General features: G+C 45.4%; 1 protein-coding gene across 1 annotated transcript in view; it reads right to left on the reverse strand.

Moving 5' to 3' along the window:
• Window positions 1–421: 421 nt before the first annotated feature.
• Window positions 422–27,536, reverse strand: part of gfra2b (GDNF family receptor alpha 2b) — a 57,014-nt gene continuing 29,899 nt past the window's right edge. Inside the window, exons 4-10 of the mRNA XM_041059021.1 lie at window positions 22,246–22,445; window positions 20,810–20,997; window positions 6,453–6,562; window positions 5,874–6,014; window positions 3,411–3,595; window positions 1,282–1,329; window positions 422–569 (exon numbers count right to left, since the gene is read on the reverse strand). Of these exons, the coding sequence (XP_040914955.1) occupies window positions 426–569; window positions 1,282–1,329; window positions 3,411–3,595; window positions 5,874–6,014; window positions 6,453–6,562; window positions 20,810–20,997; window positions 22,246–22,445 (1,016 nt within the window). The 3' untranslated portion in view covers window positions 422–425. The remainder of the gene's footprint in view (window positions 570–1,281; window positions 1,330–3,410; window positions 3,596–5,873; window positions 6,015–6,452; window positions 6,563–20,809; window positions 20,998–22,245; window positions 22,446–27,536) is intronic.

Genomic DNA, 27,536 nt, shown 5'->3' on the forward strand with positions numbered 1-27,536 from the left:
CAGCCCAGCTGTCTCAGATCCAAGAAAGCTGGAGGGAACGAGTCCGAGCCGAGCTGCACAACAAGCACACAAACCCTCCGGACAGGGAGCGTTGGGAATGAAGTCACCATGATCCAAAATCCTGAGTGTCTCTCTGTCTCTGCTTTCCTTATCTGTCCCTCTGTCTCTCACAGAATCCACAGTCCAGCGTCGTCTTCTTCTGCTCGTCTTCCTCGGTGTGTGTGTGGTGCAGAGATCTGAACGTCCTCCAGAAGACTTTCCCTCCTCCAAAGGCCGTTGTTGATGTTTGGACGTCTGTTGGTTGACATTTTCCCGTCGTGAAGGGCGGCGAGTCACGTGACTTTCTCTGGGTCTTGCCATTTAAGGAGTGTGTATATGTGTGTGTGTGTGTGTGTATGTGTCTATGTGTGTGTATGAGTTCACATTTATGAGACGTAGAGTAGAAACGTTGGCAGAACGGACACACACACAGTCACAGACACGTGGTGGAGGAGTGGAGCTGATTGCCAGCTGCTGCTTTTGGGTCCTGCAGAGTCCTGAGAGTCTAAGGACCCCTGGGCCAACAGAGCCTGGACGGGCAGGGACGGGGGGACGGGGGGGGCAGGAAAAGGAAAGAGCGTGAGAGAAGAATTAGTCATTCTGTGAAACTGATCCAACAGATTCTTCCTGCAGTGACTTTTGTTTTCACCTGAGTCAGCGGTGACGTAGGTATCTGAGGAGCTGGTACTTTACCTGATTTAATGTAAAGTTTTAGTTTCCTGTTTCTTTGTTCAGATTATTAATATAAAACACAACCAACAAATCTATGTTGTGTCGTTATAGATGAAACTACTCAGCAGTTTATAGAGTCATTAAAATCAGCTCCACCTTTACCAGGTGCAACATTAATGCATCAGTAATCACAGTACAGTCATATATTAATCATTCTGTATAATGAGTACTTTTACTCTGAAACTCTGAGAACTTCCTGTGTTGACTGAGTGACGTTGATGGATGGAATTCTGGGAAATGGAGAAGCTGTGGGGCTGTTTCAGTGGAGGTTCTTCTCTCTCCTGTTGTTGTTTACCTGTTTTTGATTGTGTGTAAACAGCCAGTAAATAAACTTGATGTAAACTCAGTGAAAACGTGATGATTTACAAACAGCTGTTCTTCTGCTCTGATAGTGAAACATTGGATGGTGAAGACGTTCTGCTTGTTTGAGATGAAGATGGACCTGAACCACCTGCGCATCACCTTCCACCACATGACGGAAAACACAGGTGTGTAATCAAAGCTCCTCACCTCTTCACACTCGTACTCATCCGAGGGGACGCACTTCTGGCCTCCATCCTGCAAAACAAGAACTCATAGTGAGACACACACATGCACACACGCCTGCAGTTGAGAAACAGTTCAGCAGATTCACTGTCATTGAAATGCAGAGCAGTAAACAAACACACACACACACACTGCATCATTTATCTGAGTCTCCCATCAGCCTCTTTGTTGGCGCTTCATTAGCATATCTCCTCCCGTTGCCCGGGTGGGAGAGCCAATCAGATCTTATCGCTCGACGAGAGAGCAGAAAACTCTTTTGGCGAATGGTGGAGAGCAGCCTGGAAGCTCCGCACGACGCGTCATTATCATTTCCTCTGAAATGTACTGATGCAAATCCACAAATGTTCATCCATGTGCACATACACGAGGTTGTTACAGCGATCATTAAACCGTGCGGACGAATCATTATCATATTGACTATTACTGCGGTAACCTCCTCTGACACCGGACGCCTCTGCAGGACTGTTTCCGATAAACTGACTGCTCAGCACCGCTCACAGAAGAACGATGGTTTTATTCATGTGCTGTGGCAGAGTAATACAATTCAGCAAACAAATCCACAGCAGCATGCACGAGGTAATATTCAGCATCCAGAGGGACGCCGCGCTCCGCTACATTACACGCTTCTCCTCCAGCTCTCCCTCTTTTTTCTATCATATCTGTTTTTATCCGGTCCTCCGTCGGCCTCTTTCCTGGCGTCACTTCATCTCTGCTGCCGTGTGACCACGGACGGTTCATATTCAACGCTCACTCTCACATTCCAGCTATTTACAGGCGGCTTTTCAAAGTGCTGACAGGCGGCAGTTTGCAGGTGCTGCCATTTTGCTTCATGAACCCGAGGGAGAGGTGGAGGATGAATTCAGCTTCTGTCACAGCCGTTAAATTGTGAATATTTGTTGTCGTTACACAGCATCATGTAACATCACGGAGCTAACGCTCGGCCGGGGCTCGGTGCTCAGGCTGCTGCTGTCATCATCCACAGGAGAGTTAACCAGACGCTCGCAAACCCAGGAGCTTCTCTGATTCCCTGCAGTGTCCAGTGCTGGCGAACGAGTTGCAAACATTCTGTCGAGCAGGTAAATAAACGACAACCTAAATTCACTACACTGAACTTTGACCTTTGTAACCTTTTCATGTTGGTTTGGGCTTTTTACTAAACGTTCACACCTCTCACTCTTGTTGTGATGTTACTAGTTACCACAATACCCATGAGCCTCAGCCTCCGTTGCTATGGAGAAGAAGCCTGACGAAGCTCGAAGCTTCTCCTCTGGATCAGAGAAGCAGATATTTTCTACGCCAGTTGTTCAGCTTTTGGTTCTGATGAACACTGTGAACGTTACACAACCACCACACCACTTTACAACCCAACACAACCAAACGTGAAGTTCTGGAGTCCAGACTCCTTTGGACAGAGCCAGGCTAGCTGTTTCCCCCCACTTCCAGTCTTTATGCTAAGCTAGGCTAATCACTTCCTGACTCCAGCTCCAGCTGGATTTACTGCCCAGATTTCTGTAGTTTGTATGTTCTGTATATTTGAGTTAAAAATGAAGCAGCTTAGTAAAATATCTCCACACATTATATGTCCAGGTCTTCTATAATTGATGCTTTAAATCTCTTACATAATGGATAGCAATTTATATTGGCCTTCAACCTACAGCCTTACACCTCTTCCCTGTACATAATGGATGGGTTTCCACTTCCCCTGGATGCAGGCAGGATGAGGCTAATGTGTGTGAAGGTGAAGAAGAGCAGAGCACATGAATCTGCTCAGACCTCCTCAGTCGTGTCTGCCTGTTCGACTGCATGGATTTCTCTGTCTATACTCAGATCAGCACATCCTCACTTTGTGATGAACGCAAGACAGAGCTGCTGTGTTTTATTGACTCTTCTTTACAAAGACAAAGCAGGAGCTGCAGAGGCAGTGGAGCTGTGTTCATTTTACTCTGTAGTCCACAGACACTAAACTTCTGTGCATCGTGTAATAAAGTCACTGCATTTTGGTTTTGCAGCTCAGACAAGCCATAAATAAATGTCACAGACTGACTCAACGTCAGGTTAAGCTGCCATGATAAAACACGTGGAGGCAGACTCACCTGCAGGTTGGCACAAGTGGAAAACATACAAGCGCTGTCCATGGGTTTGATCGCAGTGCCGTGTAGAGAGGGAGCAGGTTTGGAGATGATTGGAGGCTGAGCGGGGGGTAACAAGGTGGATGACGACTCAGTTACAAGAAGCGTTCCTCCCTCTGAGCCGTAACCAAACGACTGGATGGCGTTTTCTGTGAGAGGAGATGGAGAAAGCAGGGCACAGAGCGGAGACATGAGAGAGAGCGGGGCAGAGGACGGACTGAGCGTCCATATCAGACCCCTGTTACACCTGCTAATGGCCACATTACACCACAACAAGACCATTCTGCTCTCACCAAGACGCAGCCATTCATTTTACTACCTGTCTAACAAATCAGGTGGTTTCACAAACATGTATGTATTGGTTAATAAGTGGGCACGCCCCCACCTCAGGTGAAAAATGAGTTTTTAACTGTAAATTCATTAGAACTGAACCGGGTCATTCAGCATGATCCTTCTTTAAAAGCTGTCTGTTACAGATGCAATGGGAGGAGGCTCAGGTGAATGTAAAGTTGGTCTGAAAGCTGCTGATGACATCTGTCATGCTGCCTCACTGAACCAGTTCACATGTGATTTTAAAGCGTGACGGGAAGAGGGAAGAGGAGCAGAGGAAAAGACGTCGGATTGAAGTGTCCGAGAGAAAAAAGAAAAAGCGGCCGTCTCTAAAATCAGCTCGTCACTTTCCACTTTACTGAGAGAACTTTGGACAAACCTGCAGACAAACCTGAGTCTGAACAAACCACATGTAAGGACTGTTTCCACCAACATCCACAGGTTTTTAGTCTCTGTCAGGAAGTAAACACACTGAGCCACTGCTCAGTGCCCAGTGGAGCTCTGAGAGAACGCTGACTGTCACACCCTCACAGAACAAACATGGACGACAACCAGCAGTTTGTCCTGTTTCTGTCCAGAGACATCTGAGCCGATCGGACCTGGACCCGAGTGAGCTCAGTAAAACCAAAGCTAACTTCAGGTAAGCTGTTTGTTTACCTGTACGTTTCCCACCAATGTCACCAACATGTCACCAACATGTCACCAACATGCCACCAACATGTCACCAACATGTCACCAACATGCCACCAACATGTCACCAACATGCCACCAACATGTCACCAACATGCCACCAACATGTCACCAACATGTCACCAACATGCCACCAACATGTCACCAACATGCCACCAACATGTCACCAACATGCCACCAACATGTCACCAACATGCCACCAACATGTCACCAACATGTCACCAACATGTCACCAACATGCCACCGAGGTCTGAGAAACCTTCTCAGCCTCGAGCTTCGTTCTGCTCTCAGAAGCTGATCTGATGAGGATGAACTTTGTCCTGTTTCGTTTTGTTTTTCCTGTTTTGTGTTCAGGGGTCCACTGACCTTTGACATGTGTACAAATCAAACCCTGTGGAAGCTAATGGACATCTGAATAAAGAACACACAACATGTACAGTACAGACCCACACACGCACAACACTTACACCACGGCCTGACTTTGATTTCATACACACACTAACCCGATCAGTCAGCTGAAACAGCAGCGAGGCCAGTAAAATACACACCTGTCAAGTCCAACACATTCAGCAGAGAGAAGTCAGAGGAGTCATCAGACAGCCTTGGCAGGGGACTGTGGTGGACTGTATACGGCTCTATACGTAGCATAATCCACTGTGAAGTGTTTGGTGAATGAATCAACAGTCGACGGTTATTTCATCTTTAGTTTAAAACACCCTGAGCTCGTCCACCTTGGTCTGACTGATCACAGAATCTCTCCACACGCTCTGGTCTGTGATTAGCTCCCACTAATGTTTAATACATGATAAAATTCCAGTGTTTTGACGTGGCTGTGCTTTGCAACGGGAGCGCGTGGATATGTGTGTGTATGTTCACATTAAAGGAGAAGATGGAGGCTGTTTGTTTGACGGGGGAGGTGCTGAGGTGATGCTGTAGCTGGGTCAGTGTTATTTAAAGAAAGTATCAGGGGATATTCAGCACATCGTCTCACACTCCTCTGTTCTTCCTCCCCCGCCTAACCTTTCTCCTCAATTATCTGCCTCGCTCACGGCTTTTTTTACACTTATATATATTACTGTATACACACATGCACACACACACGTTTAATCAGGAAATATTCTGATAAATTTCAGCCACTTTTCAAGCAGAAGGCTGTAAAATGACTGTTCAGCTGTTCAGATATGAATGTTTACTGTTTTTCTCTGATTCATTTCATTTTATTATATGAAATCTGAACTGAATTCAAGCTGGAATACTCAGTTGATTAAGTGATTAGTCATTAAACAGTAAATGATTTGGGTAATGAAGTGATAATTACAGCATCAGGTGAAACTCTGACCTAAACCTTTCTCTGATCTGCCCCCCCCCCCCTTTGGAGGATTTCACAGCCTTGGAGCCAGGACTCACTGAGGCAGGTGTTGTGTGTGAAGTCCCGGTGGAAGGCGTCACATTCCCGCTCCTGATTGCCAGTGCCCCTGCAGGTACACCACAGGCTGATGGTGATGTTGGACGGACTGCTGTCGCTGTAGTTGGGCGTTACGTCTGAGCCTGAGACAGAGAGAGGGAGGGAGTCGATGCTGAGGACGAGGAGGAATCAGATTTGCAGAGAAGAAACATAAAGAGGATTTTTTTCCCAAACTGGGAATTAAATTTCTGGATGATGTCCAGAGGAGAAGAGCGTCACCTGTGTCGCCATCAGCATGTTAAAGAGTGAGGAAACGTTTCAGACCTCAAACCTCTGTGGCTCTTCTCTACTGACATTTCTAAACTAATTAGCCAACATATTAACTGGTACCCATACATGTACAACATACTGGATTTACTGGTTTAGCTTGATTAATCGATTTAGACACTTAGGAACTTATCAAACTCAAGTGCCTCAAATTAGCTGGTATCAGCTTCTTAACTGATCAGCTGATGTTTTAATAATCCAAAACAAAACAAATCAATCTGAACACGACTTTACTGAGAAATGATCAAACTCACCGATGAGGCCGACGTAGGACATGAGGCAGCCGTGGTAGTTATCATTAGGGCAGCTGGTGACAGTGTGAGACGTCATCTGGCAGTTCATGTGGAAATCAGCCAGTCGAGACCTGCAGTCACAAACACAACACAAACACAATGTAATCACAACACAAACACAACACAAACACAACACAAGCACAAAATCTGAACATCACATGAAAAAGATGCAGTTTGGGAAAAGTGAAAAGATTAAAACTGATGGATGGAAAAGTGAAGCCTACCTGTGTGCGAGTCGAACAAAGCTGAGCTCAACATGAACAATTCACGTGACAACAACATCACCCATTCACGCCACATATCAGAGCGTGAGAACATGATTACTGTGTGAAATTCTCCTGACATGAAACACAAATGACCAAAAACACATGAAACAGACGGAAAGTCTCCTGAAAGATGAAAATCCTTGTGGAAATAAAAGGCTGATTCATCCAGTAGTTTGGGAGATTATCTCTGCGTTTCCAGCACACGTGTCCTGCAGTATCCGCTACATCATGCATATGTTAATGCACAAGAAACTGTCACAGGCAATAACTGTACAGCTGCTGAGCTTAATCTACTGCCTGTCCTAGTTTAGTGTTTCACCATCCTGTCCCTTCTCTTTCTTTGTCTCTCTCTCCTCTTTAATTCCTCAGACTCTCTGCTGCTTCATTTCTCTTCCATGATTCTTCCTCTGTCTTTAGGAATGAAATAATGCAGCGAGTTGGAGGGAAAGCGAGGGTGAAGTAAGGTGAACGAAGTCATACGGTCGGGTCAGTGACGTGAGAGACGCGGTCCACCTGTGTGTGTGTGTGCTTGTAATCTATTTATACAGTCACATTCTGGGGACTCGACTTTGTTTAGGAGACAAAGTGAAGTCTGCTCCACGTAAATCCTTCAGTTTTAGGCTGAACATGTGTGTGTGTGTGTGTGTGTGTGTGTGTGTGTGTGTGTGTGTGTGTGTGTGTGTGTGTGAGTGTGTGTGCATGAGTATTTGACACGTACGCACATATGTGAAGGTGTTTGTCTTTGCTTGTCTGTTGGTTGCACAGAATAATATAGTCTGACAGGCCTGAGAGCTGCGCATTTGACTTTCACACAGAGGTCACTCTGTGTGTGTTCGTGTGTGTGTGTGTGTGTGTGTGTGTGTGTGTGTGTGTGTGTGTGTGTGTGGGGCAGTGGGTGCTGGCCTGCTTGAGTAATCCTGCCAACGAAGTCAGTTCTACACAAAAGACATGACCATAATCCACAGTGACAAACACACACTTTCCTCCAGTCTCTCTCTCACTTTCTGTTTCTCTGTGTCACACACACACACACACACACACTCGCTCGGTGACACCCCTGGCTTGTCAGCGCTGATTGTTGTGAGGGAGTGACTCAGATGGTTGCAGAGCTGACCGCTGTGGAGTCGTGTTCATGATTTGCCGCCGAACTTTGAACAGAAACATGAGGGAAGTGTTTACATCTCCATGAGTTTAAAGGAAAACACCATGTTTATGTCCACCATGTTTACGTCCACCATGTTTATGTCCACCATGTTTACGTCCACCATGTTTACGTCCACCATGTTTACGTCCACCATGTTTATGTCCACCATCCTCCACCAACATTCTTAATGTCTCATACTCAACAAGTTGGACTTTTCTTTGTGAAACTGTCAAACTAGTATATATTGAATTCATGGCAACATTATACAGTATAACATTATACTGTACACACATCATGTTGCTGATGATGAAGAAATTAGACATTTATCTTTACGCAGCGCTCTTGTGTGAGAAGCAGGTAGTGCTGGTGGCAGATGGAGGTCGGACAGAGGTAACAGCAGAGCTGAAGACAACAGGAGAGTCAGAGCAGAGAGAGCTGAGAGCTTCACTCCACCGCCTCTGAATCCACTCGATCAAATCCTGCCTGAGCTTTCTCATTTCCCCACAGGGCTCGTTAAAGATTCATCTGGACTAATCATCAGCTCAGAGACAGAGAAAATGTACTGTACTGTCTCTGACCTGTTTCCTCTAAATTAGATTCCAGACTCAGAATAAGAGGACCCTTGACCAAAATACATGACAAAATAAACATATTTAAATAAGACATGACTGTAGGTTTTACAGCAAGAAGACGGCTCAGATGTTGTTTCACCATCCCAGGGTTTTAGGATGGTTCAGTTCCTTCACTGCGTCTGCAGGAGTTAAATGATAATCCCATCATCTGAGCACAGAACAGGAATCAAATGAACCTGCAGCTCCCACAGTGAGCGTGCCTCATTGGAAGGGGCAGGTTCTCTCACTCTAACACATCATCATCATAGTGAGACTGGTCATTGGGTAAAAGCCCGGCGTCCAGGTGTGAGGACACTGTCAGACACTTTGATTTGGAAACTGTCGTGTTCCTGACCTGAGGGTTTTTGTGTGGAACATTACAAACACTGCTGACTCTGGTTGTGTGGTCGTTTAACGAGTCCAGTGCAGACGGAGGTAGAAATCAGTGACAGTGGTTCAGAGGAGATGAACCCCTTTTTTTAAAATTCAAATTTGTTTTTTTTTAAATTATATTTAAATACAAAACCAAGAGCTCAGATCACAATTACATGAAATGACACCTACACAAAGTCAGACAAACTAAAGCTTCTATGAAAGTGGCTCATTTTTTAAAGTCTCTCATTAAACAGAATCTGATCATTTCTCACGCTGGACAAACCAGTGCTGCTGTAAATGAGCCAAACAGCAACATTTCAGGTAAAACCACCGGAAAACAAAGGACGTGGTGAAGCAGCTGTGTGAGAAATCACACACTCACACACACACACACATATATGCACACAAACACGGATTAAATCTACGCCCACACCACGTTATTTGCACTGATGACATTTCCATGTGTGTAAAATGGTCCTCAGTGTCTGCAGCATGTGATGCTCTCAGTTATGCTGGTATAGTCAGCGTGTGCCAGAGAAGGTGAAGAATATTAAAATCAAATTACAGCGAGGCTGAGTGAGTCCAAATGGCCTGATTACCGACTGTCAGGCAGCACCACGTGTCCAGGAAGACAAGGACACACAAACACACTGCTGGAATGGACACACATGCAATTATCTCCAATGTAAATACATATTCTGCATTAGAAGAGCTTCACACATATGTATGGGTGGGGGTGTGGGGAGGTGGGGGGGGGGCTCTCGGAGATGGAGGGGAATCTGTGACCCTGACTTGTCAGTCATGGTGTAACAGACTCAGAGTTCCCTCGAGTGTTATTCAATTATCACGTCTGCATTAACAGGGATAAACAGAACACACATCCACAGCACCAAGCACCAACCTCCACACCAGCAAATTATACATCAAAACATGCGGCTCGACCGGACTCGGTGTGCTTGTGTAAAGGTTTCCAGAATATTCATTTTGCGCAAGGTAATTCACGAAAAACTGAGAAAAATTTTCCAAAGGCAAAACATCAGCATACAAGAAAACAAGAGAAAACAAAGTCCTGTGAGGATTCCAGTGTCCTGACACGGTGGAGGCACGTTACATCCATTCACAGGATCACACAGATTATTACTATGATTAGCAGTGATAACAGGAGTCACACTAACTGCAGTAAAAGTCAGATATAAAATAGATACAACAGCAGCAGATTTAGTGGTCAGCAAGTGCAATAAAAGGGAAAAATGTAAACATGTTATTGTTTCTGAACAGAAACGTATAAATCTGTGGGTCTGAATGTGGCGACGGGGCCCAGGAGGGGCCCTCAGCCAAAGGTGGTAAAAAAGTAGTTTTTGCTTTTGTTTAGTTATTTGTACTTTTTTAAAATTTGCCCTATTGATTTTATTTTTCACAAACAATTGTGTGTAATCCAAGCAAATTTGTTGTTATATTTTTATAGTGTTGATATTGTTATTTTGTTATATTATTGTATTTATATATTGTTATTGTTTCTGAACAAAAATCTTAACTGAAAAAGTAAAATTTAAATTTTGACTTAAAAAGTGTTTTTTATTTGCCTAAAATCTTAAAATTATTATGATCATAATCATGATCAACTAATTGAAAATTGAAAAATCACAAAATCATTCAATGATCATGAAAATTCAAATTTTCAATTTTCATTCAAGTTTGCATTCACTTCATAAATGATGGCGCGTTGCTCCGCCCCTTTCTGTATCAGCAGCACTGACCCTGTGTTTACTCGGTATGGGATCATACCAGATTTTGCAGTATCGAACACCCCTATTGGTTTCTATAATGGTCTGGCTCAGTTATCACTGGCCAATCATTAGCCAATCAGAGAACAACCCGCCTGGTTGGTAGAGGGGTGGGATTTAAAAAGGGAAAGGTGCGGGCCGGCTCGACGCTAGAAGCAGGTGGAGACGGAGACGCTGGTTGTGAGTTCATTCAAATCTGTGGAATACTGTTGTTGATCAGGTGAAGACCCGGGACTTTGAGTCAGTGTGTGACCTGATCAAACCGGACGCTGAGCCGCGTGTTGGAGCTGGTTTCAGCTCGTGCTTCAGCTAAACAACGTACCACTGCGACCACCGCGCGCTGCACCGAGTCCGCCATTACCGCGCCGGTTTGGGGGAGAGGAGAGCGCGTGTGCGCGGAACACAGACTTCCACCGAGTTTCTGAGTGAGTATGGATCAGTGTGAGCACACTGAGGGAAACAGAGCAGGTGTATCAGCCCAGGTGTATCAGCCCAGGTGTATGAGAGCAGGTGTATCAGCCTGTGAATCTGTGTTTCAGATGCTGCAGCGGAGGGGCCCGGGTTTTTCCACCCCGTGAGCCACAGACGCCATTTTCTGCTCACGCCCGCGCACACGCTCGCGCACGCAGCCGCAGTGCGCGTGTCTACATCGCACCGCTCACCTTGGACAGACGGTTTGGAAACGGCTTTCTGGACTTTCTACGAAAAGTGAGTACACACAACATTTCAATCCACGATTTCACACGAGCCCCGACAAGCGCGCCAAAGACACGGTTCCGGAAACAGTCACCGTTTACGGTGCCACGGTGCGCTTGTGCTACCCGGGGTTATGGTTTAAGGTGGAGCTCACCTGGTTCTGTAGTAAATATTCCTTCAGTCTTGGTGGTTTGACATATTTAAATTCTGGACCGTGATGTGGTTCATGTGGTGAAGATAAAGGCTGAATATGACACGCGGGACTGCGCAGCCGCACTGAGGTAATTAGGCCTCAGCGGCCTCCTCAGCTCACGTTAGTAAACCCTCAGTTCACCTCCCACGTGCTCAGGTTATCAGAGGTGTGTGGAGACAGGTCTGTAAGTCCTCAGAGTTTTTACCCACAGAAACATTTATTATATTAGAGTCCAGAGCTGACGGTAAAATACTGATGACAGGAAAACACCGTCATCAGTTTGATCAGTGCTGAGTTTCTGTTTTACTCGTTGAGCAGAATTTAATCAATAATAAAGATTGTGAAACGTTCTTCGTCTTTTAGCTGCACCACAGTCATCCTCACTCACACATCACAGTCTCCAATATGATCAATAACTGTGACAGGAAATGATTATTCCCTGATGTGTGTGTGTGTGTATAAATCTTCACACACATGCATTTATATTCAGTGAACTGATGTCCACAGAGTGTGAGTGTTGGACAGGATCAGTCCACTCTGTGTCTTCACAGGTGAACTGTCTCTGACCTGCAGACTCAGACTGAGCTGCTTCTTCTTCTTCTTCTTTCAGGTCCACAAACAGATCAGCATGAGAAGAAATCAGCTAATTGTAAGTGAAGTTTTTATTCTACTGCTGGGGTGCGTGTGTGTGTGTGTGTGTGTGTGTGTCTCTTGCACACACACACACACACGGCCACTGTGCTGATCTGTCTCACCCTCTCTTTCTTTCTGTCTCACACACACCATGCCATAATTGTTTGTCCGCCCGACCGTTTGCCGTCTGTCACTCTCTCTCCCTCGCACACACTCTTGCACTCTAACCCTCTCTCAGCATTGTAGCGTCGATTTTGACAACGTTGGATGAAGAGGCTATACGAGGTATGAGTTTCAGTTCTTTGATGCTGGGATGTCTGGCCGCCGCGCCATCACTTTTCCTCCTACAGAATTTGTTCCTGTCCATGCCTCTGACGTGGCTGCTGTCCGTCCGTCCGTCCATCCAGTCTTCAAGAGGTTTGTGGTGTCTGGTGTTTGCTCGGCCACCATGCCATCACTTTACCTTGTCTCGGCTGCTGTGCCAGTGTCTGTCCTCCTGTCTCTCTGTCTCACACACACATACACACAGACTCACACCTCTGTCTCTCTCTCTCCCTCTAATCAGCCTGCTAGGGGCTGATCAGGGGGCCCAGCATTGGGGCTGTTTAGGGCCCGTCTCTGTCTAATATGGTCGATTTCATTCCGATTGTGTTCAGTCTGATTTTGGCCTGCCCCCCCCCATTAGCTTTATTGGCAGATCAGATCAACCTAAACACCAAATTTCCAAAGCAGACAGATGATTGGCAGAATATACAGTGATATATATCAGCAGTTATGTCACATGACAAAATGCTTCAAATAAAACAAATTAAGTCGAACTTGTGACCATAGTTACAAGTGTGGAAGAACATATAACAGAACCAGCTGTATTTAAAAAAAAAAAAAAAAAAAATCAATCAGACATTTTGATAAGTCAGACCCTCCTTTCAACTTTCAGTTTGGATAGTTAAGGTCAGGTCAGGTTAGGTTAGGGTGAGGAGCTAAGGCATTATGCTTCAGTGTGTCCTCACAACTGAAGTAAGACAAGAATGTGTGTGTCATAGGTCTACTGTATATAGAAGTGATTACTGTTGAGGTGAAAGGTAGAGTGTGAACAAGGAGGCATCTACAGCCGCCATGTTGGTGTGCTGGTCAGAATCCAAATGTTGGAATGAAACTTTAAATTTATATATGTGTGTATATATACACATACATACATTTTACTTACTTTTAAACTCTTCACTTGTAAGTTAGTAAATTCTTTTAATCCATTGATTAACCTTGTTAATCCCTGGTGATAACTTCTCTAAGATCATAACTTATTATAAGGACCAAGACTTTGATAAAGACTTGCCTGTATTTTGACTGGTTATTGATAATTGGTTCTAATGGAGTTATTGATAGAACAGGTTTCGTTCCAAGGGGAGACTGGAGTAGGACCTTTCTGGGTTGAAGTAGGTGTGGTGAGGAAAAGTTTTGCCATTCTTATAATTCGCTGCGGTATCAAGCAACGTGGGGTTATTTGGGTCAGGTTTAAGTGTAGGTGGGTTCATACCTTTTTTTTTTTTAAATTGTGTGGTGGACAGGGTAAGGGAAGGAAGCCTGAGGAGGAGTTCCACAGGCAATACAAAACTGGAATGTGATGAAGTTCTGAGTTAATGGACTGATGGATGGATGAGTTCGGAGACTCCCAGCAGACTTTCCACCCTGCAGGGATGGATGCACAACAGTCTGTGAAAGCAGCAGACACCAGAGTCAGAGGAAGTGAGAGAGCAGCAACCAAAGGTAAGATCTGAGGTCATGTTGAAGGTTTGCTTTAGTCTGTTTGCTTTTTACTTATTACTAATGATTGTTTTTCTCTGTTTGACTCATATGTCCAACCTTAAGTAAGGCTGGAAGGGGAATGTTGTGACCTGACCTGATCCACCAAGCCCCGAACACCGCCTAGATGTGTGATGGTGTGGAAAAGGATATTGGATATATACACCAACAAATTATACATCGAACCGTGCGGCTCAATCGGACTCGGTGTGCTTGTATTTTTTTTTCTCCAGAATATTCATGTTTCGTGGCGCAATTTACGAAAAACTGCAAAAAATTTCTGAATGAGTACAAGGTTAAAGAAGTCGCAAAAGTTTTTCAAACATCTCCTGCTCTGGCATACTTTCACCTAGACACACCATTCAGACTTTAAAATGTAGACACAAGTCCTGTGTATTTGGGGTGTATTCAACTTTTTCCTAAGTTGTGTAATTTTTAAACTGTGAGCCTTTAACCATCATGAGTGATTTTGGAAAAATTCAGAGTTCATAATGAGTGTGTGAATGTTCCAGGCTAGAGTGGGAGCTTAGAGTGTAGAGACTTAAAAAAAAACTTACACAACGACTACAGCCACAAATTTTACTCTACAACAGTGATATTTTCCAGCTTTGTAGCCACATTTGTCCTCTTTCTTACAATGTGTTTACTTTATCTGTAGGATTTACAGTTTTTGAATAGTCTGCCTTTTACCGACACGAGTCACTCTCAACAGCTGCATTGACTCCAATGTAAATTGAGAAGAGGATTTTTGGAGAAAAGCAGAAAATACCCTTTTTTTAAACTCGCTGTATTTTCCACATTTTTGACACTAGGACCATAAAAAATACTTCACTGTGTTCCTTAAGGCCTTGTGGCTTTGATGGTGAAGTTTCTTTGACAATATCATGTTTGGTTTTTGAATAAATAGCAGTAGTTCGGCAGGCCCGAATCGGCCGAATATGAGACCATCAGAGCAGCTGTGAGCTCCAGAAAGCCCGTCACCATGGCAACCGTGAGTGCTCTCTCTCTCTCTCTCTCTCTCTCTCTGTAATAACTTTCTCTCTCTCTCTCTCTCTCTCTCTCTCTCTCTCTCTCTCTCTCTCTCTGTAATAACTCTGTCTCTCTCTCTCTCTCTCTCTCTGTAATAACTCTCTCTCTCTCTCTCTCTCTCTCTCTCTCTGTAATAACTCTCTCTCCCTCTGTAATAACTCTGTCTCTCTCTCTCCCTCTCTCTCTTTCTCCCTCCCTCTGTAATAACTCTGTCTCTCTCTGTCTTTGTAATTAGATCTATAGCAGAGCTACAGGTGTGCTGTGCTACACACAGGACTCACACAGACAGGTAACTTGACAGCCTGATGGAGCGTGGTCTCAGAGACTCTTTTATTTCAGGGCTAAGTTGCAGCTCCATTCTGATCTAACCTCTGTCTCTACAGCTGCTGCTCAACTAAACTCTTACTTAGTGACAAACTGAGGCTCATTGACGACTCGCTGTCAGCTGACTCTGGCTCCTCAGCTTCGGTTCGTCCTGCATTATGTGCCTGCATGACCAGCATCAGTGGGAACATCAGTGGGAAAGTTTGGGATTCATTTCCCGGCTCCAGTTGGTGATGAAGGCACCACATTCTGACAAGGAGGAAGAATGTGGAATAAAATGAGAGGAGCTCTCTGGTTCTGCTGCATCGATTTTGATTCTTTTTGTTTTGAACTTTCCATCGCGGCTCTGACGCTGTTACAGGAGTGTGACGATGAATCTGTGGAGAACTCCTTTAATGAAAGATGAAGAGAGTGTGGGTTCATCTGAAATCTAAAGAGCCAGCATGTCTCTGTGCTGCCTGCATTCTAACGTGTTTATGGAGCTAATTTGTCTCCAGGGTTTTAATCTAATTATGCAGAGTAAATACAAGACAGAAAGTTTCTGTTTGTTCAAAGTATGAGCCTCAGCAGGTGCTTTAAAGCTCCTCTGTGATTTGTGGCGTCATTGTGCTGTAAACGTCTGAGAAATGACATTTCTACCCCACGGTGACGACCCCGGTGTTTGACCTCGGTGCACGTGTGTTTAGTTTACTCATCTCCCCTCACTTGTGTAAGTGGGTTTGTGTGTGTGTGTGTGTGTGTGTGTGTGCATCTGTCTGTGTTTGGTGATTAGCTGCTTTGTTTTGTCTTGATGTTCTCTTTAATTAACAGTCCCTGAGTGGGACTGCTCATTTGCATATTTACATATTAGCATAGCTTATGAGTTGCCGCTCTGGCTCGGCGTCAGGAGAGATTGCCCTTGGTCACACCTCTGGTTATATTGCTTTCTGCTCCATCTCCTCAGGGTTAGCTTTCCTTATTTCCCCTCAAAGACTCATCCCTCGCTCCTCATCACTCCTGTAAACCAAGCGGACACATTCAGACGAGCACAGAGGACACGAGATGAATCAGGGGATGCTTTAGTGTAAACTCACACATACACAATCACAATGAGAGTAAGTGAGACGGCCTATTGCGTCGCCGGTGTCCTCTGTGACCTACAGAAAAGAGGCAGCTATTTCCATCACGCCACCACCTCACCTCACTGACCGTGTAATGGAGCGATGCAGTCGCTAGATTGGCTTCCTCGCCTTAAAACAGCACTCAGCTGCTGCTGCCGGGTTTGGAAAAACAGTTTAGCTCACCACGCCTCAGTGCACGGGCGTGTGTGTTTGCATACATACCACTGTCATTAGTGCAAGAGCTCTCAGTTTGATGGGGGTCATAAGGAACCTGATACACATAAATCCTCACATCCACCAGATGTATCGTGATGGAAACCTCCAACAAGTCTATTAGAAGTTAAGTTGTGTGTTCAGAGTAAGTCATCTGACTCTGCTGAAGGTCTTAAAGGGTCAGTTCACCCAAATCACAAAAGCATATGTTTTCCCTGGAGTGGGTGGGTGTTTGAACGCAGCACATAAAACCAAAAATACACCGGTACACACAGGTACGAGTGTAGAGTCCACCTCACAAAGAAAATACATTTAATCAACTCACATAAAGGCCCACTGTCCAAAAACACATCACTGATACGCTGTTACAGTGGGTGACACACACACACACACACACTGCACTGTAGCCTGACTCAGTTACCTACACACACACACCGCCCTGCTGCCACAAATACTCACTACAGGACCAGATGTGGATTAATCCGCCACTGAAAATAGTCCCAAACAAATAGTGTCCAACTATTTTTGAGTTTGAGTTTGCATGGTCTGGGTCTGCACATGGGGTTTGGTGATGAGACAGCTGTAGAATAATGTTATGTGCTGAAGGGTCAGGCTGATTAGAAAGTAAATCTACTGATGTTCCAAAGCGCAGACAGATGTTTTACAGGCACGTTGTTACCGGAGCATCTCTGTGAATTTAATTCTGTCAGGATCAGTCGTAACACTGATTTTTTACTGAGCAAAGTTTCTTTCATCTTTTTCATCCTGTTAGAGTCCCAGTGAAATGAACCTCAGGTTGTAGAAGTCAAATCGCTGATAATTATGAGATGAGTGGAGACCAAGCTGAAGCCTGTGAACACCAACAGGAGCAGGGTCTGAGACCAGGTCAGAAACACAAACAGTCGTCAGACAGGAAGGAAACAAAGCAGCAGGTCGGTCCAACCTCTGTACACATCCATCACACACACCTCCATAGGTGAGACAGCGGCAGATTAACCATGGAAACCCAAAGTAATTTGACTCTAAGTAAACAGAGGAAGCTCCTGATTTTCCAGCTGATTTTCAGACGACAGCTCTTGCTGGCAGATTTTATCAGCTGTAGCTAATTGATGAAGACATCACGAGCGAATCGAGGCTGTGTCGATCTTTTCTAACCAATCGAAATCTGATCCTCTCTTCACAGGTCTGAGTTTTATCCACCTCACCTGTCAGTGCTGCAGCGCTGCTCTCCTTTACCACGGACCGATCACAACACTTCCTCCCTGTTCAGGCTGAATCAGGATCAAGAGGCTTGTGAAAAACGAGGTGAGTCAGATTTAGTATCTACAGCTGTTTCAGACACATAGCTTCAGATGAGTCTGTAAAAAGGACGTCCCTAAACGTGACAGCAATGATAATGACAACACCCTCATCGTGGCATGATGGACAATTAACCGCTGCTGATATTACATTTGCATCTTGGTATCCAAGGACATCTCGGACATTCAACTATTCAATTTGTTCTCAGCCACTGAAAAAATAACCAGACCAGAGACTGGGATAATTATGGGTCAAAAGTAAAATCCAATTCTCTCACACACACTGTGTTTCTGCTAAATTGCTGTTTCTCAGTAATTTACGAGCAACAATTTTCTTTCCAGCAGAGCTCGGGAAGAAGCTGTTACTGTACATCAATCAGAGGGAGAAGACCATCTCCGTCTCTCTTATTATTACTTGATAATTAAAGGACTGGGCAGCAGAAATACACTCAGAGCAATCAGCAACACTTTTACCAGCTCTCTGTGTCCTGTGGCTGTGTGGACACTCGTGACAGATTGAGCAGAATCCAAAAATCAATTAACAGCGTACGATTTATACACAGACTGTCAGTACTTCCCTCAGCGCCGACGGGAGCTTTTAAAAAGCTGCAGTATTTAGTCAGGCAGGTAACTTCCTGGTTAGAGGTGAAGGCTGTTTCCTGATGCCCTCTCTGTTGACAGCTGACTGATGACCCGACCTGCCAAAGATTGTTTATGCATCAAAAGACTCATCGTTCTGTGTGTTTCACTCAAACTGAGCTTGTTCAGCTCAGAGTTCTGGATCAGGAGCTCCAGGATCTGGATCAGCTAGTCTGTGAAAAATCAGGTGCAAAAGTCGGTTTGTTCCAGCTGTGATGAATGATGGACGGACGGAGGGACTGATGGACAGAGAGACAGACGGATGGGGGACATTCTCTTGCAGCTGCAGAGAGTGAACTGTCGGAGCAGCAGGAACAAAGCGAGCGTTTCCTCCGTGCTCTCGGTGAAACCTAACTGTGGGTGTGATTGCTTCTCTTATTTGAAATGCTAATAGATTTTTTTTAAGCGCCTTGGTCTAAAAACCTTGTACAGCTCTCTGTAGGTTTCTCATGCAGTACTTGTGGCAAAGACCATATTTAATTACGCTTCCTGTCAATCAGAGCGGTCCCCGAGCAGTCACTTCCTCCTGCCTGCTCTCATCCACAGCGGGAGATGAGACACCCTCGGAGGCCGTCGAGACCCAGAGGACCTGCGGGATTCCTGTGATTATGCAGCTCTCTGCTCTCCGTCTGAGGTTAATGGAGGCTAAAATGAAAAGAACGAGCCCACTTTGGATTCTTTTTACCGCCAATCCAACAGGATTCATGCTCTGTGCGTGATACTGGGGTGAAGCAGTTACCTGCCACTGGGTGTACTGTTGTCTAAATGAGGGTGGGAGGTAAATACTGTGGCTTTGGGGGAGCAGGGACAGAGGGGTCAGGACGTTTTGGCTGGTCGGTGTTCGGGGGTGGGTGGTGGTCGGTGGGCTCTGCTGTTCTTCTGTGTGTGGTTTTCTTTTCCCAGTTACAGATATTGATTTATCTGTGCTGCTCTCCTCTCTGCTCTAAGTCACACATGCTCGCTCGACACCTACTCAGTGCAAGAAACACAAAGCAGCAGCTCGTGCTGAACACAGCTCGTACACCACCAGCAGATCAAAAACCACCAGGCTGCACAGCCTTTACAGCAGAGAGTGAATCCTCTGCAGGGACGGGGCTGATTATCTAACAGCTGCCCCTTCAGGACTCTCTTACCCCGCTCTCTGGACTGTACGCAAGCTAAAGGTCCACACAGTTCTTGGCTCAGGGTAGAAATACAGAGTCCCAGTGAAACTGGACGTTACAAGCTCTGCTCGAAAACTCGAAAACCTCTTTTCAAAATCACACTGACATTTGTAACAACAGTAAAATCCAGCAGAGCCTTTCACAGCATGTCGTGACTCACTCTGTACGTTCACATGAGCTTGGAACTTTTTAAAACAACAGGTCTCATGTTGTCTTTCAGTTGTCCTGAAGTTTTTTTCCTGTGTTCATGCAGCCAACAGTTTGGCGACACGTCTTCACTTTATCTCTGACACAGAACAAGTCAGAGCCTGATGTGAACATTTCCCACTCGGCTGCTGTGATTAAGCTTTAAATGATATGACGTGCACGCAGCTTTAAACAGCAGCAGAGCACGGCCGCAGACTGGAATCATCAATCAATCAGCATTTTAGCTAAAGGTGCAACATCTGAGCAAATCTGAAAAACGTCTGAATCCAAAGGACGAAGAGAATGACTGGAGTGACCGCTTCAGGTTCCACGCTGTTAGTTAAGTAGACTCCTGACTCCCTGGTTTCACACAGTTCTTCCCCTTGAGCCTCTTTTCCTCTCTGCACACACTCCGACCCTCCTCTGACCCCCACCCCCCCCCCCCTCCCCCCCATTCAGAAACCCTCCCTTCCTGCATCCATCACTCTATTTAACATATATTTATCCAGTCAACCAATCAATCGCTGCTCCTTTCTCAAGGGCACCTCGACTGCACTGATAGAGGGAGCGGGCGGGAGTGTTACTCATTCACTTCCCCCACTTCAGGCTTCTCTAACCTTTAAAGCCAGTAGTTATCAATCAAACATGCAATTTTGACCCAAGTGTCTGCAAGATTTCTTTCCAATTAAACACTTGAGCAGCTGATTTCACTGATTAGTTCCTCCTCTCGCTTGATAATAATCAGTGAAACAAGCTGCATCAAGCTGAAAAGTCTTCTCCACTGAATGTGTGTGAATGGGAAAAAAAAAAAACATGGCAGGTCACAATCACACCTGATTGGCTGCCGAAGGCCACACGGCTCACCTGCAGAGAGCGTCGGAGCGGCAGGTGTGTCGGAGCTCCAGACAGGTGGGTTTGTGCCTCTCCTGGTGGGAGCAGGAGGGGACGATGGTGCGGCGGCGGCGCTCGGCACACGCCTGGTCGGGGCAGGAGCAGAACAGCAGGGGGTAACTCAGCTCCCATGAGACTCGCTCGAAAAACTGACGCAGGGCCTGAGACACGACACAGGATGAAAAATCAACCAATCAGAGACAATCATCAGCAACGTGATCTACCTGTCAGACAGCAGCATCAGCTTCTCCTCGTCCCTTCAACCAGTCAGTGTTTACTGTACTAACACTAGAATAAAAACTCTTTAGAATAATATCTTCTCCATCTCACACACAGGTGAACTGTAACCTGGAGCCTGCAGAGATCCCAGAGAGCACCTCTCAAAACGGCCGACAGTCGAACGTAAGTAGAAACATCTCAGTGATTGGACACATTCAACACACTCCTTCATTCTGTTGGTCTGTTGGGATTTAATGTGGCTTAGACTTCATTCAGTTACTAAATAAGAAAGCTCAAAATATATATGTATAAAACCTGTTCTTTGTTTAATTATGTGACGGTAAATACACATAACAGCGTCACTCTCAGTTTGATTTGTGTTTATTCAGGCGTTTCACATCGTCCATATCGTGGCAGTTTACCAGAAAAAGCAAAGTCACCAGAGCACAAGAAATTAAATCAGCAGTGCAAAGGTCAAGTCTTTAATAACACTGAATTCATGTGAATGGTTATGTAAAAGCGAAGATGAGGAAAATAAATTATATTTAAAGCTTTTAGCAGCCACAGTAACAGCTTCAACATTTAGTCACGAGTAGAAAAGAGGAAAAGGAGAAGAAAATGAAATGTTATAACCTTTCAACCTTAAATAAGCGTTTAGCTTTGGCAGACACGGCCTCCTCTCAGGATCAGGATCAGTGTGGGTATCACTGCACTGAGCTGAGCTTTGCTTTCTGAGATCACTCTCCTCTTTCTCTTTCTCTGCAGAGATTTCCCACAACGCTTTGACAAAACAGTCACAACTCAAGGTCCACTTACTATCTTTGTTTTAGAGCACATACACAGTGTTCATCATCAGCAGATGGAGGTTTCTCAGTTACCATGGAGACAGACCTGTTGACATGCAAGCTGACATGCCAAAGATGGGATCTGTGTTGGTTTACAGACGACGCATCAAACCTTATTGTAGACTTGACGAAGGCCATGCAATACAGCTGAAAGCTGTGGACAAAGCTAATAAGTGAACCTTGAGTTTGGACAGTTTTTTTTTTTTTTTGCTGTTGATCTTGTTTTTGTTTATTTCTGAGGAGCTTCTGTTTAATCACAGATCTCTGTGTTGAGCCGACAGCATTTTCTTACACATCATAACATTTCAGTTTGTGGTTGGACGGAGCTGCAACCACTGCGCCCACCTTCTGACACCTTTTCCTGCTGCACGGCTCCTGATTGGCCAGAGAGGGCTGTGGGGGCGTGGCCTTGCTGCAGATAGAGTTGTAGGCAGACCGTAAGCGTTTACACGTCTCGTTGAGGTTACACGCCTTTGCTGCGTCCAAGCAGGGGTTACAGGGTTTCCCCGCCTCGGAGCAGGGGCTCATCTTTGACAAAGATGAGTCTGAAAAAGAGAAGAAAAGAAAAGACTGAAGTAAATTTAGAGTCACAGACAGACGGCTGTTGTAACAGGGCTCTGTGAGGTTTCATAACATAGAATACATCTCATCTACGATCCATCTGTTAGTGGATAACTGACGTGTGTTCGCGCTCGGTGGATGTGACCTGCTGCGCTGTGTTACTGCTGTTAACAGATAATAAATACAAACACTTTCATAATCACTGAGGCACAGTCATGATGCAGTGGTGCTGTGTTTTATAACCAGTCCCACGTGTTCGTGGTTAACAGTGGTTTTTTGTTTTCACACACTGTGTGTATTTGTTGCCCTGGTGCTCTAACAGTTGCCCTTGCAGGGTTAAATAAAGTTCTACTGAATTTAACTGAAATCTGAAAACAACATTTAAAAATCAGTATGTAGAGAGGGTAAAGTAAAGCTTCCCCAAACAGCAGCTAACCCTCAGAACCAGGAAAACACAGAGCTGGAGCTGAACCCTCCATGGACTGAGCCAGTTCACGTCCAGCTCTGTGACAGCAGCTATCAGGACGTGTGATATTAGGCTCAGAGAAGCAGGTAACTCCATGAAAAGCCAGACTAAGCTGAACCTGCCTCCTGATACAGGCCCCTGGTGTCCTTGAGTCTTAATGTCTGATCCCTGACACTCAGCCCTGTGGTTGGTCGGCTCGCTGCCAAAAGCACATTCAGTCCTTACACCGGCCTCGTACAGCTGTGAGTCTGAGGCATCATTTATCAGGAGCCGTGGGGACGTGTACGATTAACAGGTGTCACCCTCACTGTCGCTCTTATTAGCAGTCCTGGTGGACTGGAGCTCACTGCCACGCCTGTGACCTGTGCATTAGTGAATTAAGATTGCATGTGGAATATATTTATAATCTCATTACAGCTGCAGTGCAGCCACTGGGTTAATGTAAAAGCATAAAGAGGCATGGGACTTCACTGACATGCACAACTGTTAAATATGTGGAGACCGAAGACGGGACCACACTCTGAACGCCTGAGAGGAAGCCATGCATCGCACGGACTCTGGCACGTCAGCTGATCCTGAGTCAGTGCAGCTGTGGACATGTGACAGTGGTGTTTACTGATAAAGGCTAGTGTGACCATGAGCTGATAAAATCTTAAGTGGGCTGTAATAAAGGGGCGGAGCACAGATGAGAACAGTAACAGATCTCTGCTCATTGGTTAAAAGACATTACGGGGACAGACAGATCTCACGTGCTGCCTCTGAGGGCCTGGTTACAGAGACGTGTGGGGTATTAACCTCTGTACTCTGTCCCAGTTTCTGTCACAGCACGCTGCTTTTTCCCATCAGCCATTAGATTTTGTAGGAAATGTGAAGCCAGTGACTTAAACAAAACAGGGAAACATTTTTATGAATGTAACTTCAGACTGTTTTTAATTGTTCTCCTGATGTATGATGTTTTCATTGGCTTGTTTTGGATGTGGAGCCCGATGTTAGACCACCTCTCTCTGGGCATGCCTCCTCTCCGTGGGCCCGCTGGCGTTGGAGCTGTGCTCAGCCATGCAATCATATGTAAACAGGGAGTACACGAGGGGGCTGAGCACACCGCCCTCGGGGGGCTCCAGTGTGGAGGAGATGGTGCTGATGCATGTTGTGTTACCTGTCGCCTACATATAACATATTACACTACGTATCATGTCCATTTCCCCTGACTCTGCAGTAAATCCAGTCCATCACATACAAACATTTTCACCTGAAGTCCTGTTTATCACAGCCACATCCATCAGTGCTGCAGTAACACAGCTCTCTGTGCAGCCAGTCACAGTGAGATCTGATCACATGTGTGAATGTCACATCACAGTGTCAAGTGTGAACACACACATATGTGGGCACCACTAAGTTCCAATCCAACACATCCAATTACACAAGTCTAATGGGAGAGACAGCTGTAACCTTGGCCCAGGAAAGCCCTTTAAAGTGTGGCATGGAGACGCTTCCCTCGGTTAAAGCTGTAAACTTGTGTTTTTATCAGTAAAACAGCAAAACCTCGTCTGGTGTTTGAAGCCAGAGAAACGAGATGGAACTAACATACAAAGAACACGCTGACGTTAAGATAGCAAAAGTAAAGCTTTGGTTTTAGAGGCTAAACGACTTTCAAACACAGGAAGAAAGATGAAAAAGCTTTGACTCTTTCACAGTGTGAGTCACAGTCCTGGAGCTGCCAGCTGCCTCAGACCCACCTTCACTCAACTACAACATGACCTGGGCCTGTGTCTCATCCTCCTTCATCCATCCACATCTTTTTTATTCCACACATTCACTGTCAGAACCTGCTGCTGACATTACCCACGATGCAACTTAACATTCTTCCCTTCATAAATATGGGACTGTTGACTCAGACTCAGTAACTGAGACGTCTGAGGAGCATCAGGCAGCTGCCACAGTGACACGGACGGACAGTGAGACGTCACCTGATGGTCCGTCAGGACCAAAAATTACAGGAATGCAGCAATGAATCCATGTCTCTTTACCCCTTCAACTAATGTACGGTGTCCCATCACAACGAAGCTGAGAGACAGAGAGGTGACAGAGAGGCCACCACTGTGAGCTGTCAACACCTCCGCCTGTGATGTCACATATAATTAAATATGAATATGGCCTTAATAGTGTGTGTGTGCGTGTGCGTGTGCGTGTGCATGCATCATGGTGTTTGTCTGCAGTATCAGTGTGCTCGGTTAGAGCTTCACACTACGTTGTTTCCCCTGCAGATAACCTTGGCACTTGTCTGACTGAACACACACACACACACACACACACACAGTCTCTCTATGTACTCCACATGCAGGAGTTTACAAGATGAGCAGTACTGTAGTGCTTTAGATTATTTTATTATCACTGACAAAGTCTGCTCTAATGGACCATGTTTTTCTGGAAACTCAGATGTCTGCTGGCAGTTTACCACACACACACACACACACACACACACACACACACACACACACGCTCACACACACGCTCACACACGCACACACACACGCTCACACACACGCTCACACACACACACAGCCCTGAGCTGCATAGATAAACAGTATTGTTGTTGTGTGCTTCCAGGAAAGGCTGATTGTGTGTTGAGGAGTTGATCCGTTGCTGCTGGATGAAACACTTTCAGCTGAGTCTGTTGCCAGGATCCTTACAGCCCAGGCCTAATGAAGGTGTTCACCACACACACACACACACACACACACACAAACAAAACAACCACAGTTCACACTGACTTTAAATTCTCACGTTACCAACTCAACTGATCTTTCACGTTTTAAATGACCCTGAAGTTTACACTCATCCAGTGAAATCTTCTCCACGTCCATCTGTTGGATGCTGCCTGATGTTGAAATCATGCGCTCCACTGTCGACTATTTCAAAACTTTTCACTTTATCCATCAGTGCAGAAAATGTCTGTCCAACAGAGACGAGGCAGAGACAGGAGCTGTAATTTGTTTAGTCACAAACAGTAAACTTCAATCATGTTTTTGGGTGCGTGGTGTCTTTAACAGCAGCTTCCTGTCAGATCACATCAGATGACCTTGCTCATACGTGCACAATTACAGCAAACCCTCGTCAACGAGGCTCCTCAGCTGCACACGTTTCCATAAACTGTTGAGCTCAGCTCGATGAATCCACCTGTACGTAGGAAGGTGTGTGTTTGTGAGATTTGAGCATTAGCAGAATATAAGCCTGCCTGTTCCGCCCCATTTGTGGACAAGTCTCATTCACAAAAATGTCACTCAAGAGCGAAGAAAAGAGCTTGACGTGCCAACGTCCTGCTGTCAGGACAGATGCAAACTGAAATAAAGTGTCGTAATGTGCAGAAGTACAGTCTGGTCACCGCAGCATTTAAAAGAGCCTGAAGCTGCCATCAGTCGGTTTTCTCACAAGGTCTAAGAAACTGTTTGTGCTTGTTGTTGTTTGTGAGTTCAGTTTGTGACAGCGTTAGCATGTTAGCCATTAGCTCATCAATTCCTCCTGCAGGTGGATGCTATTTCAGCGAGCTTCTAGCACTAGCAAGAATTTTTTAATATTGTTTGTTAAAGTTGGAAAAAAAAGGCTCATACATGAGTGTGTGGGCGACATTGTTCACATCCTGCTGCTAGTTTTACACAGATCCTGATCAGCTCTTCTTGGTGATAACACATGGACAAACACAGACATGAGAAACTCTGGAAACTCTGCAGAGAACCTTTATCTCACCTGACATCTTTTATTTTTCTGTAGATTTCAGATGCGTTTCTTCCGTCAGATTAAGGCAGATAATTCCACAGTCTGTGTGTGTGTCTGTGGTGAATGGCTGAATCTCTGTACGTGACTTGTACAACATCCGGTCCATTTTGTTGGAGCCTGAATCCTCTGAAGTCTGAGATCGCTCCTGTATGCCACTTCAGACTAAATCTGTGCTCCACCCACAGCTCAGCCTCACCTGCCTGGATTTGTTTAATTTAAAGTTATAATATAAATGTTTAGAGTCATTCACTTTCAGCTGAATCTGGAGGAAACTACACATCTCCATCCCTGACAGAAGGAACAGATTAGGCGACAATGGGCTCATATTCCTACAGGACAGCCGGAACATTCTCATTCTCCACATCCCAACAGAGCCGGCTTTGAAGTAGGACAATGCAGCGAGAGAACATGCACAAGGATTTAACTGCATATGTCCAGAAATCTAAATGAAGGTAGCTCAGCACCGCTGAGGTTTATGAAGCACTTGTTATGCAGAACATTTGACGATGCGTTCAGGGGCGCACGGGAAACATGTGCTTCCAGCCCATAAATGAACCCTCCAGCCACTCGAGTGTTTCCTGCCTTAATGCAGTCAGTTAAATGAGCATGTTTGGTCTCTGAGGAGCAGCTCTCACCTCCTCACATCCAGGCTTATTGATTGTGTGAAATGAGGCAGGCTTCCACCGCTGGAAGCACACTTGGCTTAATGCTCTGTGCAGCTCTGTGGTGTCACAGTGCTGTCACAGTGACAGAATAAAGACTTCACCACAGCTGCAGCCACTCGCGTCTGAGCAGGTTAATAACAGTGCATCAGAGTTCACTTCTGTTTCTGTGA

This window comes from Toxotes jaculatrix, chromosome 16 (genome assembly GCF_017976425.1).
Source record: "Toxotes jaculatrix isolate fToxJac2 chromosome 16, fToxJac2.pri, whole genome shotgun sequence".
Taxonomy (NCBI): domain Eukaryota; kingdom Metazoa; phylum Chordata; class Actinopteri; family Toxotidae; genus Toxotes; species Toxotes jaculatrix.